Source organism: Tuber melanosporum, assembly GCF_000151645.1.
Source record: "Tuber melanosporum whole genome shotgun sequence assembly, scaffold_119, strain Mel28".
Lineage (NCBI taxonomy): Eukaryota > Fungi > Ascomycota > Pezizomycetes > Pezizales > Tuberaceae > Tuber > Tuber melanosporum.
In genome coordinates, this window is record NW_003298776.1 from 235,087 (window position 1) to 251,972 (window position 16,886).

At 47.3% G+C, this 16,886-nt stretch overlaps 7 protein-coding genes; 3 read left to right on the forward strand and 4 right to left on the reverse strand.

Annotated features, from left to right (window-relative positions):
• Positions 1-226: 226 nt before the first annotated feature.
• On the reverse strand, positions 227-1,569 carry GSTUM_00001649001 (uncharacterized protein; the record flags this gene model as incomplete). XM_002835821.2 has 7 exons in its annotated part: positions 227-643; positions 773-807; positions 859-991; positions 1,049-1,143; positions 1,222-1,351; positions 1,397-1,472; positions 1,537-1,569. 7 exons carry the CDS (start codon positions 1,567-1,569, stop codon positions 618-620), a joined length of 528 nt encoding a protein of 175 aa, XP_002835867.1. The 3' UTR covers positions 227-617.
• Positions 1,570-1,580: 11 nt separating this feature from the next.
• Positions 1,581-2,649, reverse strand: GSTUM_00001650001 (uncharacterized protein; the record flags this gene model as incomplete). XM_002835822.2 has 7 exons in its annotated part: positions 2,208-2,649; positions 2,121-2,146; positions 1,943-2,066; positions 1,795-1,885; positions 1,719-1,740; positions 1,647-1,659; positions 1,581-1,588 (listed from the first exon to the last, which is right to left on the reverse strand). The coding sequence occupies exons 1-7, from the start codon at positions 2,509-2,511 to the stop codon at positions 1,581-1,583; spliced, it is 588 nt and encodes a 195-aa protein (XP_002835868.1). The 5' UTR covers positions 2,512-2,649.
• Positions 2,650-3,641: 992 nt separating this feature from the next.
• Positions 3,642-6,004, forward strand: GSTUM_00001651001 (uncharacterized protein). XM_002835823.2 has 9 exons: positions 3,642-3,957; positions 4,027-4,128; positions 4,198-4,363; positions 4,411-4,844; positions 4,894-4,966; positions 5,021-5,325; positions 5,373-5,435; positions 5,488-5,625; positions 5,686-6,004. Exons 1-9 carry the CDS (start codon positions 3,804-3,806, stop codon positions 5,904-5,906), a joined length of 1,656 nt encoding a protein of 551 aa, XP_002835869.1. The 5' UTR covers positions 3,642-3,803; the 3' UTR covers positions 5,907-6,004.
• Positions 6,005-6,454: 450 nt separating this feature from the next.
• GSTUM_00001653001 (uncharacterized protein) lies at positions 6,455-7,335 on the forward strand (the record flags this gene model as incomplete). XM_002835824.2 has 3 exons in its annotated part: positions 6,455-6,540; positions 6,607-6,936; positions 6,998-7,335. The coding sequence occupies 3 exons, from the start codon at positions 6,455-6,457 to the stop codon at positions 7,095-7,097; spliced, it is 516 nt and encodes a 171-aa protein (XP_002835870.1). The 3' UTR covers positions 7,098-7,335.
• Positions 7,336-7,545: 210 nt separating this feature from the next.
• GSTUM_00001654001 (uncharacterized protein) lies at positions 7,546-9,281 on the reverse strand. XM_052355857.1 has 2 exons: positions 9,049-9,281; positions 7,546-8,972 (listed from the first exon to the last, which is right to left on the reverse strand). Exon 2 carries the CDS (start codon positions 8,942-8,944, stop codon positions 8,573-8,575), a length of 372 nt encoding a protein of 123 aa, XP_052211689.1. The 5' UTR covers positions 8,945-8,972; positions 9,049-9,281; the 3' UTR covers positions 7,546-8,572.
• Position 9,282: 1 nt separating this feature from the next.
• GSTUM_00001655001 (uncharacterized protein) lies at positions 9,283-9,963 on the reverse strand (the record flags this gene model as incomplete). XM_002835826.2 has 3 exons in its annotated part: positions 9,721-9,963; positions 9,643-9,688; positions 9,283-9,514 (listed from the first exon to the last, which is right to left on the reverse strand). The coding sequence occupies exons 1-3, from the start codon at positions 9,881-9,883 to the stop codon at positions 9,283-9,285; spliced, it is 441 nt and encodes a 146-aa protein (XP_002835872.1). The 5' UTR covers positions 9,884-9,963.
• A 2,790-nt stretch (positions 9,964-12,753) lies between these two features.
• GSTUM_00001656001 (uncharacterized protein) lies at positions 12,754-15,526 on the forward strand (the record flags this gene model as incomplete). XM_002835827.2 has 6 exons in its annotated part: positions 12,754-13,773; positions 13,861-13,975; positions 14,032-14,377; positions 14,438-14,684; positions 14,760-15,293; positions 15,351-15,526. Exons 1-6 carry the CDS (start codon positions 13,290-13,292, stop codon positions 15,524-15,526), a joined length of 1,902 nt encoding a protein of 633 aa, XP_002835873.1. The 5' UTR covers positions 12,754-13,289.
• Between the last annotated feature and the right edge of the window lie 1,360 nt (positions 15,527-16,886).

Consider the following 16,886-nt stretch of genomic DNA (forward strand, 5'->3'; position numbering starts at 1 on the left):
GCCTACTGAGCAAGTTACACTCTACCGATGCTCCCACAGAACTACTTTATCCCGGACAGGCTTGGAAACCCCGCGTGAACTCCTAACCGTGGGATTCAGGTCCTCGATAGGGATGTAAAGGAGGGAATAATAGAGCAAATTGAATCGTCTATCCCCGAGATAAGGTTTAAGCTAATAAGGGCATTTTTTAATGATCACTCTCCCGCATGCGTGGCACTCAAAGTGGTACGGACCGATATCGCAGGGATTTTGTCGTCAACGATACTCGCATAAGCTCACCAGCCCTTGGAAGAGGGCTTTGTTAACTCTTGCGCCCGATCTTCCCCTCCCGCCCTCGTTATCCAGCCTTTTCTCCCATACGCATGGCACTCCCAAGTATTACCGAACAACTGTCCGATACGGGGTCTACTTTACTTTACACCCTCCGGAATCCCACAAACACAGCCACCCACTTACGCGTTTCGCCCCTTTGCTTGCTCAGTCTGGTGAATGCGTAAACCTCCAGCTCGTCCAGGGTCCGTTATTCGAGATATTTGCACTTCTACTGCTCCCCGACGAGGCTCCCTGAGTCTGGCAGGTAACTGGATGGCATGGCTTGTCACAAAGAAATTCTTCCACTACAAGCCTTCTCCTGCTAACATGTCTAAACACGTATCCTAATGTCAGCACTTCTCCCTCCCTGAATTGCGGTTCCACAAAACCCGATAAAGCCTTGCTCAACGCTGCCAGTATCAAATAAGGCTTTCCGCCAGTGGATTGGTTCAGCACTTACCCGCGATGGCAAGATAGAATGCAATGGCATTAAACCTATTACACTCAGTAAATATGTCTAGGATTAGCTTGGGCGGTTATACTTACTTATTTCTCCTTCCCGTTGCCTCGAGTATTATCCACTTTAATCTATTCGTCCAGTTGATTATGTCAAGATGACTTGGACCCACTAAGGTGCCCTTGTAGACGCCCCACTGAGCAGATGATACAGACACGAGACCTGTTAAGCCATCAGAGAGAAATCTGAAACCAGCATAGGGGAGAAATATCTCCTAACCGTCGTTTGGTCCCTCGTTCTCCAATATAATCCGGTGGGGTGCTCGGAACATTGAAAAAAGTGAAGGCTGAGTCATGGCACCATATGAAAAGTATCTATGTAGTCATTCAGCCCATCTCCTGGACATAGAGATTCCAACTTCGCAAAGACTCCAGTTATGGCAATCACTGTACCTGACAGATTCCTCATTAGGTACGCTCCCGTTAAACTCATTGATCATATATTCTGTGGTTAACTGAGAGAAGGCCCCAGTTTGCATCCCTATGGTTTCCAGGGCTTTGTATACTCTCGGGATTCGCTGTTCTTTCGAAAATCAGTTCCAGCACGTAAAGAAACAGTTCGACTTACTTCCTATAACCTTGAGGCAATAGTCTGCGAAGGCTGAGCCTCTGTGGGGCGTTGCAACCGTAGTCAAAGACAACACCTAGTATCATATGTAAGATCAAGAAGTTAACCCACTGAATATTCATACATAAAACCTCACTGACCTCAAAATCTAAGGGCTTAAGTTTACTTATCATATATCTTGCATCTATTCCCCTGAAGAACAGCGAGCATTGTTAATAATAACCCAACCCTTGAATATCGGAATATTTACCCCTATCCCCAACCTATCTCAGCATCTTATCGCACCTTTGCCCAATCACCACGAAAGGGAGACAAAAGAGACCCCAAAACCTACCATGCTATGACTAACTCACGGCCGCTGTCAGCTCAGTTTCTCCCCAGAGGACAGAAGGTCACACCCTATCATGTTAACATTCCTACCCTTCGCTCTTAGCCGAATACATTCCGCAAGGGCCTTAGCTCTGACTTCTATGGATCCGGATGCCGGCACTGGAAAACCACAATCACCAGTAAGCACCCAAACAGTCTGGGTCAGGGGTGCCAAACCGCTGGTAAGAATGACTTCGATATTATTAGCATTGAAAGCCTCAGTTACTCCCCGCCAGTAGCGTATCCCAGGGAGATAATTCCCTGCAAGCCTTAACTCGTCAAACCCCAGAAGTCCGTGGCACTACCGAGAATCAGCACCCTTATCATAATCTTGTGTGGAACCCTAGAGGCATACCAGAACAATTGGGTTATCTGGGGCCCCTATATACGGTAACTTTGTTAGCATTATGACAGCAAACGGGGGGGGGGTAATGGAGTATACGGTATTTCTCCTTGATAACCGCAAACCCGTCGGATAAAGTCCTGCCTAGCTGTCGTGCCCGGGGATCATCAGACGCAAATTCTTTAGACCCCTCCTTGGCCCTGTTGACACGCAGCACAGACTCCTGGGTTTCGCGTCTTCTCCGAATAGCTGAGAATTCACCAAGTAGTGATCTTCCTGGGTCATGCATCTTTAGGTTTTTCAATACCTTTTCGCGTCCCCTGGGGATAATTCTGCCAAGAGAGCCGAGTTGCTGCGGTTTGGCGGTCCACTGCGGGATCTTTGTTTGTACCAACAAACCCATCTCGGTGATGATTCCCATGTGCTGCCGTCGAGCTATATGCCTTTTGGCGGAGCTCTTATTAATTTGATGATAAAAAAATAATTGAACCTGGAGAAAACTCTGGTGAATCCAACAGAATAATACAAGGGCACTGAATTTTATGACGTTAGAGTAGAGAGGCTGCATCAATTTTAGGATCTCTCCACCAACGTGTGACTGTTGCAAAACACACTCGTCTACTCGAGTAACCCACACGAACCAAAAATAGTTCATATCAACGTCATACAAGTACAAGGGTAGGTACCCATCAACTTGAACAGATATCTTTGGCTGGCTAACCTCAAATAACTGTCTCATAACTTCTTCCTGGATCTTGTAACGCTGCCCAGCCAAGGCCCGAATCACATCCCTTGTCTCCCCAAAACAGTCCGTGCTAAGGCCAGATTTGGCAACAGTTAGCTGAACTTGGTTAAATAATTGGATATTCACCACCCCCCCTGCTCCCAAACAACACGGCGCTCCTGGCAGGCGCAATATTCTCAGCAAATCACAAAATTCAAATCGTTTCGTGACTGGCTTAGCGTGCCTGGTTACGAATTTGGATGTTTCAAAGAAAGATTAGTGATCACCCAGCTGCTTTGAAAATCAGGCTTATCCATTGGCCAGTGCTGTGCATAACGTCACTACAGTAAGGAATCATTCCAAATTCAATCCTCGACGAATAGAGAGGGTTTCGGCAGAGAGAGACCCAAATGGTGTTAACATAAGTTAATGACGAGGCTTGGTGATCCGGTTCTTCGATCCCACCAGCAAAAAAACCTTGAAATCGGACTTGGAATTGAGCGGCCCAAGTACTAACCTCAATAACTTAATACCTTAACGTATTCATAAGGATGGCATTGCACCTGTACTCCTCAAGTCCAATTTTTGAATATTTGTTGGGGTTTGTCATGGACTCTTGATGCGCGAGAACCTCTGGCATGATAACTCTATTGATTACTATCATACCACCCAAAAATATCCACTTTACCCTTCCCTTCCCTTCCCTTAGAAATCCACATTTTACCCCTCTTCTGTGCCCGTGTGTGTGGCAATAGCGGTACGCGCAATAAAACGCTCGCACCCCCTCCTTCCTTCATCAAGTATTCCTTCCCGCTTGAATGCAACACGCTCTCTCTTTACTACGATCCACCACCGTTGGCCAGGCCTCTTTCGTTCGAGCTTCTACTTGCCCAGGAATATACTGCACACCACAGATTTTGAAGCCGAGCTTTGCTAGAATACCCGCTCTACCAATTTTGGCTAGCAGGGCAATGGCTACTGTTCAGGAATACAAGCTTAAGTTGGATAATGTGGACCTAAGGAATAGGGAGAAGGTTGAGGCGGAAGTTGAAGGAGTAGAGGGCGGGAAAGTGATTTTGCTAAAAGTTAATGACCAGTTGAGAGCTTTGGGGGCCAAATGCACACGTATGAGCGAGTGAATTGTTTAACCGACAGTGTAGGGGGGTCTAACTTGGTGATTGGTATGCGGAACAGATTACGGAGCACCGCTGGTTAAGGGTGTGATTGCTGGTGATGGGAGAATTACTTGTCCCTGGCATGGAGCTTGCTTTAACACCGACTCGGGGGACATTGAAAGTATGTTTTAATTTCACTGTCCCATTCTAATTGAGGGCACGACTAGGAATTGACTTGCTGAAAACTCAGATGCCCCCGCCCTAGACCATCTAGCCGCATTCCCGGTCTCAATCAAGAATGGCGCAGCCTATATCATTGGTGATGAAGCGACAATCAGAGCTGGTAAACGGAAACCAGATGTTAGTTACAAACCTGTTATCACTGCTGCCTCGGAGCATGTTGTCATAGTTGGAGGGTCTGTAACCCCTACGACAGCCCTTTTTCCAAGGCTGACCTTCCCAGTGGCTCTGGGGCCATGGGGGCAATCGAAGTCCTCCGTGAGAAAGGCTTTAAGGGCCAAATCACAGTTTTAACAAAAGAGAGATATCTACCGATAGACAGAACCAAGCTCTCCAAAGCACTGATCCCTGATGAGCAAAAGCTACAATGGCGAGATGCTCAGCACTTCCGTGACGCCGGGGTAGATTTCCACCTTTCGACAGAGGTTTCTTCAATCGATTTCAAGGCCCACAAGATCCATACCAAAACGGGAGGTGAATTCTCGTATTCAAAAGTCTTGCTATGTACTGGAGGAACTCCCAAGAGGTTGCCTATGAGAGGCTTCAAGGACCTAAGAGATATTTTCGTGCTGAGAGATGTTGATGATGTGCAGGGTATCAACTCGGCAATTGGGGATAACGGAAAGAAGGTTGTTGTAGTTGGCAGTAGCTTCATCGGTGAGTTTTGTTGAACTCATAAAGATGATCATTCTTACATTCGGTTTAGGAATGGAGGTATCAAATTGCCTAGCACAGAAGGGGAATGACATCACAATCGTAGGGATGGAGGGTGCTCCATTGTGGGTTCCACCACGCCCTCTACAAATTTGACCAAGGCTAACAATTTGTTCTAGAGAACGTGTTATGGGGGCAATGGTTGGAAAGATCTTCCAGAACCAGCTCGAGAAGAGTGGGGTTAAATTCCGGATGAACTCTGGAGTAGAGTTTGCAGAACCTTCTTCAGCAGACCCTAGCAAAGTTGGGTCGGTCCTATTGAAAAGTGGCGAGAAGCTCGAGGCAGATCTTGTGATCCTCGGAGTGGGGGTAGTTCCTGCCACAGATTACCTGAAGCAAAGCAGCATCAAGCTTGAGGATGACGCATCAGTGAAAGTCGATCGATATTTCCGTGTCGAAGGAGTCGAAGATGCATACGCTGTCGGTGCGAATCCCATACCCCATGGTAATACAGGAAGCTAATAACCCCAGGTGATATTGCAACCTATCCTTATAACGGACCGGGCTCAGATGAAAATACCAAGGTGCGAATTGGTAGGTAGCGTTCACAGCTCCTTCCCGGAAACATTATCCTAACCCATAATAGAGCATTGGAACGTGGCCCAAAACGCAGGTCGCCAGGCAGCACTTCACATCACAACAAACAGCGAGCCAACTCACTTCATCCCAGTGTTCTGGTCAGCTCTAGGCTCCCAGCTTCGATACTGTGGCGCCACACCTAAGGGTAATAGCTCTATCTCTCGAGCCTGGCAGCCCGAGCAACAATACTAAATGTCTCAACTAGGCTACGACGACATTGTCCTCCGAGGAAATCCCGACGAAGCTAAATTCATCGCGTACTATACCAAAGGCCAGGACGTAGTAGCGGTGGCCACGATGCAAAAGGACCCCTATATGACACAATGCGCTGAGCTGATGCGAAGAAAAATGATGCCAACAAAGGATGAGATTGTTGGAGGGGTGGATGTACTGAACGTGGAAGTTCCTGCAGGCGTTCAGATCTGAAGTCGAATCGACCCGTCCGTTGCTGGATGTATCGTATCGTTGTGGAAAACCTTCGAATAGTGAATTCCAATTGGCAGCTCGCAAAATTACGGATATTATCGTTTAATGGAGGCTCCAAAATGTGATTTCTGATATGCCCCTTTCCAGGGCGTTGTATGTACGAGTATCGTGTTGCGCGCGGCTGTGACCGAAGATCCAGCACCTTCCAGTAACTGTAGCTTCGCTGTGCTCCAGTGCTGCACTCGAGTGCTGTACTCGTACTCTACCAGCATGATAACTAAGCGCGAGTTACGGTAAATTGCGTGCTCTCCTGTTGTCGTGGCAACCAAGCTTGGCATATTTACTAGCGCTCCTACTCCGCCAGCAACCCAAATTAAACAACCAACTCACCTCGTAGATCTTTACTTCTATGCTACATGTCCCTCCCCCCCCTCAACCCTTCCTTCAATCCTCTCCTCCTTCCGTCCCCCTCCCTCTCCCCCCGCCACTTCAACTAAGAGATCAAGTATCAGGAGAAAACACCCACTATCCTCACCTGCCGTTCAACCATGGACCAATCTACTGAAACCACCAACACCTCTGGTCCCGGAAAGTCCACAACCACTCTAAACGGCGGCCAGTCCGTATCCAAGAGGTTCCGTCCCCCCCTCTCCCTCATCCCATCCCCTCTAAGAAGCTAAACTGACAACCAAACCTCCAGACTCCAAACCGAGCTAATGCAACTCATGATGTCCACAACCCCCGGAATCTCAGCCTTCCCCACCGATGGCAACCTCCAACACTGGACAGGGACCATAAACGGCCCCGAAGGAACTCCATACGAATCCCTAACTTTCAAGCTTTCTTTGGAGTTCCCGTCAAACTACCCCATGGCGCCACCCACCGTGCTCTTCACCACCCCAATGTTCCACCCCAATGTGGATATGTCCGGCAGGATCTGTTTGGATATCTTGAAGGATAAGTGGAGCGCTGTGTATAACGTTCAGAGTATCCTTTTGAGCTTGCAGAGTTTGTTGGGGGAACCTAATAAGTATTCCCCCCCTCCCCCGCCTCAATTCTGCCTTGGTATCAAATCCTGATAACTGTCACAGTAAGAGCCCGTTAAACGGCCAGGCAGCTGAGCTCTGGGATAAAGATCCAAAGGAGTACAAGCGTCTGCTCATGCTCCGTCATAAAGAAGCGGAAGATTAATTCATGGGGGTGGAAGGGTTTCTTTTCTGTTTTAGAGACAAAAAGGCAGCATTGTTTGGGCGTTAGGTAAACTTTAATTGGCTTGGTATGCTAGGTGGAAATCGGACGGAAACGAGGTTAGTGTACGGTACACCACCGTCGTGGCAGTTGGCTCATGCTAAATGGCTCAACTTATGTCTATTATTGAATCTGTTTTTTTGCCATTACTTATTCCCCACAATCGCATGACTTCCCATTCGTTTCCGTGATATCACCTGCACGACACCCCACGAAATCCGAACCATGTCGGGAATAACGGGAAACAGGGCGACGTTTCAAACGGCAGATCAAACCCTCTCCCATCCCCCCATGACTGTAGCTTACCCCCCCCCTTTTCTCTCTCTCTGTGTCCACTCCGCAATACTCTCCGCACATCAAGCATGAATTCCCAAAGTTGAAAAGAAAAAAATGAAAATGAAAAGAAATAGTATTATTATAAGTATATTACTCCCCGCAAAACAGCAAAAGAAATAGAATATCATACTGCCGATAGAGAACCTGTGCACCGTATTCCCTCCCCCTTTACTTTCCCCTTTCCTTTTCCCTTTGCCTCCCACAAACCGGTGTCCATCCATCCACCCCCACCCATCATAATATGGCGAACATGAAAAAAGAAAATGGAAAATGCCCAAAAATAAGTTAGTTACCATACCATACCCCCCGTCTAAAGCACGAACCTACGAGTACAAACGGACCGGGATACCACCACAAAAGAAGAAAATTTTGGGACGAGGGAAAGAGGAACAGAACGCAAAAAGAAAAAAATGAAAGGAAAGGAAAGGAAACCCATCAAGGCTGTAGCTCGCTGCGGTTATTTCTGGCAGTCAAGTATGAAAAGGTAGAAAAGAAGAAAGAAAGATACTAACGCCAAGACAAAATCTCATCTCTTTATTTACCAGCAAAGAGAGGAAAGGAGAAGGCAAGAAAAGGAAGAGGAAAGGGACGATAAAGAAAGGGGTAGTGAAGTTATTTGGTAGATAGATAAGTAATAACAGGTAAGTACATCAACCGAGCAAGTTATTGGCTAAAGGCGAACAAGTAATAAAATAAAAGAGCAGAGGTTTTGTGAGTGATGATACTCGAGTAGATAATGATACAACAAATATTGAATAACGCCAGTTTGAGCCCAAATTTTTAAGTAGCCAGTGAAGTAGATAAGACAGGTAAGGCCAGAAAGAGAGGTTAAGGCGATGGACTGTCTAGTTGTTTTTGACGGAAAAAGGCGCTTCAAGGAACAAAGCTAAGAAGGCCGATGTGTGAACTATTGTTGATACAGGCGCAAAACGTAGTCAGGTGTGCACGGGAATGCAAATTGTGGGCGACAGATGGTCTAGCAGTAGGGGTTGGTAAATCGAGAGATGTGAGGTTAATCAACAAGGAGGGTGCATACTATTGCCCAAGAAATGTCTGTTCGTCGTTGTTTGTCTCTTTCGAGATTATACCATTAGCGACTGCTGATTCGGTACGAACGGTTGAGCAGGGAATTCGCTGTCGACGTTCATCGCATCTACGTCGGCATGGACCCTGATCTCTGGTGTTTCTGAGGTGACCGAAGGCGCAGCCGAAACTTCCTCCATCTGACTTCCCGCTAGTGGGGTAGGAGGGGCCGATTGGTCGGATATAGGAGCACCCCAGGTCGGGATAGTCCATTGGACGCCGGTGAATGACTTTAAACTGAAGGTAGCCTTGGACCAACGCTTGCAAGGCTTTCCGGTCCTATCAAGAGCACGTAACTGCGCGTTGATTGCGCCTTGGTTGGCCTTAGGTCCTAACTTTCCATGGTTGGCATGATGAGATATGCCATTCATCGAAGACGCTGGGGAGGCGTTGGGATCACTATGGCAAATTGGGCAATCAGTTATCTTCATCCCCTTCAAGCACATAATGTATCATGACTACAGTAGACACTCACAGCTTTGTCTTCTTTCGCCCGGGCTTCCCGAGTAATGCACCTGGCTGTCTTCCTCGCTTAGACCCAGGCTTTGGGCCGGGGACCCCTCGAGGTCTCTCTGGTGCCTGGGCTAGGTTTACATCTGAATTAACTGGCGAGGAACCTTCCCTGCCTGGCGAGGCCTGCGCTGTTGGAGACGAATCCTGAGCAGACTTAGGTGTATGAGGGAAAGCAGCTAAAATCTCGGACTTGAGTTTAAGTTTGATGATCTTCGAAGGAGGAATTTTTGGCTTCGGTTTCGGACCAGGTTTCTTGCGCTCCCTGACAGGAGGGGCAGGCGGAGGTGGTGGAGGCGGTGCCAATACGAATCCGGCGCCAGATGAGGATGTAGAACCTGATTCTTGAGGTGAAGGCGAGAGCGATGGAAGAGAGGAGCTCACGGCTGAACCTGAAGAGGCAGGCATGTCGGGATATGGTGGAGAAAAATCTAGGCTTCTGTGTGAGCGGAAGGCATAAGATGTTTTAATAGTAAAATGAGAGGCTTCAAAATTCAAATCCTCAATACCGCTTCCTGCTACCGTTACTCCGTCGTCGTGGGGAGAGTGGTGTGCTTACTTTTGATTTAAGAGAGCTGAGGCGAGGAAAGGCCGGGCGGATCCACCTCGTTTGGAAAATGTGAACAACTGTAATGACGATCGTCGGAGAAGAGTAGCGGAAACGAGATTGGGAAACACGATGGTGATGATTGTATTGATGATTGTGGCGATAGGAGTGTTGTGTCGAGAAATGGAAAGGAGTGTTTGGGGGTGGGAAAGGGGAAGGCAGAAGAAAAAATGGAGTGGGAAGGGCAATGCATTTTATTATTGTGCTTGTTACTTTAGTGGTGGTAGCCGTGAGCACTGGAACTCTCTAGGGGTAGGGCCGAAGTCGGTTGGGGTCTTTGGGTGTGGTGCGGCGGAAGGCTGGGTGGAGTGAAGGTTTCCGTTGTTGCTGAGCAAAAAGTCTCAGCCGGAGCAAGCACGAACGGAAGATTTGAGAACGAGGGGGGGCAACAGAGCAACACCAAGGTAACCGCTTGAAGCACCAAGGAGGAGGAGGAGGAAGAGAGAAAAAAAGAAAAACCCTCTTGCTCCAGAAACGATGAAAGAGCAACACCCCCCCAATCCGTCCATGATCTATTGTACTCGTACCTGTACTAACTATCTATCGTGGAGCACAGCATCCGTTGTTTACCAGTTCAACTCCCCTCTTTCCCATATCCTTCTTTAATCCTCCACCAATACCTCCACTTTTTTGTTTCTGTTATATTACCACCATCCCTTCTTCCTTCCTTCCTTCTTCCCTTCCGTAACCATTTCGACAATCCTTACGCTCAATTTCGGTGAGGATACTATCCAATACATAATATTATGAAAAGCTTGCATACTCGAATATCCTATTCAAGCCAAAAGCTTTTGCAGCAAACGGGACAACCCTGATCTAAGTATCGCATGCAGTGACCGGTGTAATACAGTATGGTACAAAAATCTACAGCATGTAAATGCTTTACTTTATGGTATTGTAATTAGACTATCATCATCGTAATCATAATCGTTGTCATGATCTCGTCAGGTCCATTGAAACATTCCCTGCAACGGTGCTGTAATGTACAGTACACATGTCTGCATAAACGCCTGTGGTTTCTTATCCCTCGCTCTTTGATGATGCTTGTCAATGGCAGTTGGTTTGTCCTGTTTCTCGTGATCCTGCCTTCCACCATGGCATCCACATCCACCATCCACCATCTCATTTGTTTGTTCCTGGTTACGCCTTCATACTCAAATCCATTCCAAACTGCACTGCTACTGTCAGATATCCATCCCCTTGTCCCACCAATCTCACCTGTAAATATATTTCGGTGTATGTAGCTTGCTTTGCAATAGCGTAGCATCCTCTCTTTTCTCCCTCTCATCGCTTGGTGAAAATTGGCCTTTGTCCTGAATATTCGCCCGTCCCCCGAGAATGGAAGGGAGAGAAGAGAAAAAAGAATTACAAACCCTTGTGTCGTGGGTCCTCCCATCCAGCCGACACCGACAAGAAGACAAAAAATAAAAAAGGTCAAGTGTGCAACACGACTAACTTCCTGAAGCTGGTTTGGCCTACAGTATCCTCATTTTATTTCATTTTTCCTTGGTAACCGCCTTCCTTCCTAGCCTGCGCCCTTTTTTTTCTCTTCCGTTTTTCATTTTTTCTCTTCCCCCCCCCTTCCCACCACTATCATCGCCGTTCGTCTGTTCGAAATGCGCAAGACTTAAGAGGAGATTCTCGATCCAGCTTTCCTATTTTTTCCACTACCGTACATCGCCTGGTGTTTCATGGAGATGGACGGGAGGGATTTTCATTCTTGAACGCAATGTACGGTACAGTATGGTACGTGTGTATGACAAGCTAATTGGACTCCAAGTGCTCGAGTATTTCCTCCTCCTTCCCCCGTCCTGGCAGTCATCCACAGCGCAGATGCAGAGGTCGACTGACCCATCCATTAATCCCATATAAAGCCTTGGCGGAGGAGCGTAACTAGCTAATGCTTCCATTTTCCCTTCCGCCCGCGATCTAGCAGAACAGCAGTGGCATATACTCGAGTATTAGTATTCGCAGTATATCCCAGGCACCGTAGAGAAAAGCGGGGGTAAGGAGAGGGTTAGACAGAACGGATGAGCGCTGAATTGGCTCACGAGAGATCCGGAGGAGTAGAGTTGCATAGGGTGTCTGGGTCACAGGTAGGTACCGTACAGATTTGAATGTCGATCGTAGAGCAAGCGTGATGTGGCACGAATGACCGAGAGAATAGGCTCCTGGTTCAAGAGTGCCACTGTGTTCTTTTGTTTCCTCATCCGTCCGCTGACGGTGTCACGACTCGACCTTCAAAAATGAAATCTATGGGGAAGTAATGAGTGCCAAGATTGATGAGAGACGCCTTTGGATTAGCTAACATGTTACTAATAATAGGACCCAGGGGCCGAGAGAGCTTTTTGGCCGCAAAGGAATCTTGTCAAAGATTAACTTATCAGATTGCGACGCCACATGATGGCAGCGCAAGGCACAAAACAAATATCATATCATACAGGTGCCATGCATAAGGTAGGTTAAGCCCCCATCCAGGTCCTGCTGCTTGTCCTGGTGGGATTTCGATGTTTCCCCTCACCCCTTCCCGATCGAGGACCACTGGTACTGGTGTCTCTTTGGTGTCTTAGGTCGAGCTCTCCATTTTCCCCAGATCCAATACATCACCAGTCCCCGCACCTTGAACATCCAAGAGGATAATACGAGTACCGTAATATCGCAATAATTTTTTTTCCAGTGTAGGAATAAGTAGGTTCAAACGCGCTGTGGCTAGGTGATATGACTTTCGTTATATTAGATGGATGTGAGGAAAATACCCGTCTACCAACCAGTGCTGTGCCCTCAGAGTCCTTTTGCTTGCAGGATACCGCCTACAATCGGCATCTGTGATATTCTGTAGGGTAGAATGGGAGTAGAGCAAGGGAAGGAGCAGTGAAATTACAATAGTGATATGTATATGTATCGGGTCGAAAAGTCTCTGCCTGAAACTTCACTAGCACCGACAAAGCTTGTCATAATATCTTCAGGATGAGATTAAGGGTTCAACGGTACAAGTATCCTTCTGCCATTACGTTTTCACTTTCTTATCCAGTAACTCTACAACCTCTCGTCTCGCCCGGCTGGATTTCCCCCTCTTCGCTCCTCCTCCTCTCATTCTCTCTCCCCACAGTTTCTACTCTCACATCCACTACTCCTGTTTTTTTGCTTGTTTTGTAGCCTCCAAGGCGAAAGAGAGTGGTCAAAGTGTCAATAATACACAGACTACACGATCATCGTCTGCGCTCATCATCATCCATCATTCAACGGTACGCCCCGCTATCCAGCCACTTACAACAACAAGAACAACAACCACCCCCCCTTGCTTTTCCCCTCCAAAAATTCGCCTTACTCACCCCCTCTATCCCCCGCATCCTCTCATTCCGCAAACCAGACCTATCCAACCGCGCTGGAGGTTGGCCAACTCAGCTTCATCCGTAATCTGGCCCAGCCTCGCGTAAACGGGTGTTGTCTAATAACGATCGAAGACCGAATTATTGTCCAAAAACAGTATCTACCACCCGCTTCTGTCACCCCTAGTCCGATAATACATCCCCGCAGGTCTCTTGGGCCCGTTCATGACCAACTCGATCCCAGCGGCCTCGAGTCAGGCTGCTGCAACAATGTCTGGTTCATCTTCCCTCAGACGTTCCATCGTGGCCCCCAGTGGTTCTTATGCTTCGGTCCTCTCTGGTCAATCTCGTCTTTCTGCCTTCACTTCGGAGCTCAACCATCACAACGGGACCGGGGTACATTCCCGACATTTACCAAATTCCACCATAAATTTCCCCTCTTCGAATAGTCACGCTATGAGTCAGAATCAAGCAGCACAGCAACCTACCACTGTTCCTAGCTATCTTGCAGAGTCAAGTTATGCCGAGAGGCTCGCTGCGCGGTCCGCGGTCTTTAACCCATTACCTACACCACCGTCGTCCTTGACACTATCTGGAAAGGTCTCGCAGACTCACCGAGGATTGGCGTATGATGTTATCGAGAATGTTTCGGGTGACGATGATGCGTTGAATCCACTGCCTACAAGATGGAACGAAAACGACAAGTGCCCGGGAATTGACCTTCTAAACAATGGAATGGAAGTTAAATTTAGTGGTAAACCTACCCCGTCAACTACGTATACTCCCTGAAAGTTTTTCTTCAGAGCTAATCCTGGTTCCAACCCCCTTGTTGGAATCCTAGGCCCTCAAAAAGCTAGCGACAATGATGCTGTAGCCGTACGAGCCGATCAGCCCATGCCACCACAATGTGGACTGTTCTACTACGAAGTTACGGTTGTTTCAAAAGGGAAGGAAGGGTAGGCCGATGATCCATCTCCGCGACATAAATAGCATGCTGAAATTTTGGGTGCAGTTTAATTGGTGTTGGGTTTTGCACACAGAAAGTGCAACTTAATAGGCTACCGGGATGGGAGCCCGAATCATGGGGATATCATGGTGATGATGGAAATTCCTTTTGCTGTCAGGGCACTGGAAAACAGTACGGTCCTCAGTTCTCAACCAATGATATCATTGGCTGTGGTGTAAACTTCAGGACCGGTACTGCTTTTTTCACAAAAAACGGTGTTGAATTGGGTACCGCATTCAGAGATATCAAGGGAAAATTATACCCAGCAGTTGGCATGAAAAGGCCTGGGGAGCACGTCCGTGTCAATTTTGGTCAAGAGAGGTTTGTTTTTGATATTGATCATTACATGAATGTATGTCCTCTCTTTGCTCGTCTTTTTCCAAGGAAAATCTGAATTCACACAAACATGCAGAACGAAAAGAGAAAAGTTTACGACGAGATCAACAACCACCCTACAGCGGGTCTTTGCCCCTCCCTTGATGAGGCTGCCCTGATACAGGCTCTCGTATCGCAATATCTTGCTCACGACGGATATGTTGATACTGCAAGGGCGTTTTCAGATGATGTCCAAAACGAGGCTAGGGCCTTAGATAGTGGACGATCTGGTGCTCTGAAAACTCTAGAGATGAAGGAAGATAAAGATGCAATACATCGCCAAAGTAAGATACAGTACCTTCCAACTCCCTCCTTTCTCTTTTTTTTACCCCACTCTTAATATTAACATACTCTTGCAGAAATTCGGGGCGCGATTCTCGAAGGTGACGTGGATCGCGCACTTGACCTCACCAACAAACACTACCCTGCTGTTTTGCCTAACAACCAGGCGATATTTTTTAGATTACGTTGTAGGAAACTAGTGGAGATGATCAGGCAGTTTGCGGAGAAGGTTCACGATGGCCCTACTGGCTCGAGTGGTTCCCACGATGACCCCATCGTCGGTGTTTTCGCGCAAGACATGGAAATAGACGACCCCGCAGGCGCCGGAACTGGTTGGGAGGAGATGGATGTTGAAGATGAAGATGGGAGTGGTGGCGTTGAAACAGGTATGGGGGTGGATCAGACAAAGAGTGCTTTGGATGCTGCAGTCAAATATGGGCAGGATTTGAGGGTTGAGTTCTCATCGGACACCAGACCAGAGATCAGGAAGGCTTTAGAGGAGGCTTTTAGTCTTTTGGCTTATACAGATCCTAGAAACTCTGTCCTCGCTCACTTACTGGATGAAGAGGGGCGGGTCTCCGTGGCTGAAGAGCTCAATTCTGCTATTCTTGGTACGTCTCTCTATTTTATAATAGTAATTATATGCTAATATTGATCTAAACCATTAGTCTCAATGGGGAGATCGTCAGTCGCTGCTTTAGAACGACTTGTACAACAGTCTACCATCCTAATTAATGAGCTAAGTGAAGGGGGGGGACCTGAGGCATTCGTCAACCTTCGAAACGACTACCTTCGCAACGACAACCACCGCAGCGATTATCTCAAGGCTCCAACCAGGTATTGAAGCGCGGTGTTAGCTCGGGCAGCAGAGAGGAAGCCTAGGCGGCAGTAGTGGTAATGTTTGGTTTCAGAATGATTGGTCAGACGGCATTGAAGTTTTAGCATTCGTGGGGTTTACGGGCATTTGTTATTTACAACTTCTAGTACATGGCTTCAATTTTTTTTTCTTTTTTTTTCTTCGCTCTCCTCTACCTCCTTCCCTTCTTTTTTTCCCCTTCTTTTTTTTAGCGCTCTTATCAAATGTATTTTTCCCCCTCTTTTCCCTAGTTACCTTTTGTAGGCGTGCTGTTGCCTGACTGGCACGGGTATAGTATCTGGGTTTCCACAGTTGACCCATGGCGATGGTGATGGCGGCTCTTCTCTATTGTATGGAGATCTTCTCTTTCTTTTCTCGATTTCTCTGTTTGGCCGGCAACAATCCCCACCCTGATATCTGAATTAGTATATCATATTTTACTCTACTCTTCCGGTACTCTCCTTCCTCTCTACGATTCCGACCCGTCAGAGGCAACAGCGAAGGGGGGGTTACTTTGAGTCCTCTCCTCTTCTCTCCTCCTTCTATACCTTTACAATTAGAGAACGGCTGAGTATGAGAACTAGAATCTCGGATTCTCGCACTCGTATCGTGTTTCCTCTCCCCCACCTTTCTTTCATTTTTCTTTTCTTTTCAACAACTGTTTCCTATCTCTCCTCTCTAAAACTACTTCCCTCCAACCCCGTTGATCCCGCATAAAGTGCGATATGTGATTTTTCTACGTTGCTATTTCTTTTTGATTATTACTATTTTTGCCGTTTCTGATCGCTAATTGTGGAACTTCTGCTCTACTCTAGTCTGCACATTTGTTTTCTTTTTTGTATATATTTTACCGGGTAGGTTAGTGTGGGTGCTGGGCGGTTGGCGTGACAGTTCGAATTAGGAGCCTTTTTACGGAAGGTGGAACTTAGTCGAAGGGTTGGGTGGTGAGGGGTCGTTGGCGAGTGAGATGTTGTGATGCTACGTCACAATTGTAATTTGAAAATCTTCGTAGTGCTGAGCCGTGTAGTTCAACTATGCCATTCGGGATAAGCTAATCTAGGTACTGGGTTCCTGTCCACTGGTACGATACTCGTAGAGGTTGCCACTGGTGAAGAGGAGGTGCTCCTTGGGCTCGCAGCGTATTACCCTAGAAAGTACAGGATTTTTCTGGGTCCCCTTAACTACTAGAGATCTTGGAGGTGGTACGGCATGGGGTTGGTATTTGGGCTCCGTGAGTTTGAGTTGTTTCTTTGCACTCTTCCGGGTTGTGCACACCTTAGCTTTGGTTTTGCTTATTAGGACTTCCTCTTGAGTTTTTCTTCTTTTCGTTCCGGTTAGCGAAAATTCG

What these genes read in the sequence shown, in the direction of transcription:
- GSTUM_00001651001 (XM_002835823.2), top strand. Translation starts at nt 3,804, where the DNA reads ATGGCTACTGTTCAGGAATACAAGCTTAAGTTGGATAATGTGGACCTA. An exon ending in TTTGGGGGCCAAATGCACAC is followed by an intron (nt 3,958 to 4,026) that starts GTATGAGCGAGT and finishes TATGCGGAACAG; the next exon opens with ATTACGGAGCACCGCTGGTT. An exon ending in GGGATGGAGGGTGCTCCATT is followed by an intron (nt 4,967 to 5,020) that starts GTGGGTTCCACC and finishes AATTTGTTCTAG; the next exon opens with AGAACGTGTTATGGGGGCAA.
- GSTUM_00001654001 (XM_052355857.1), bottom strand. Translation starts at nt 8,944, where the DNA reads ATGAATGGCATATCTCATCATGCCAACCATGGAAAGTTAGGACCTAAG.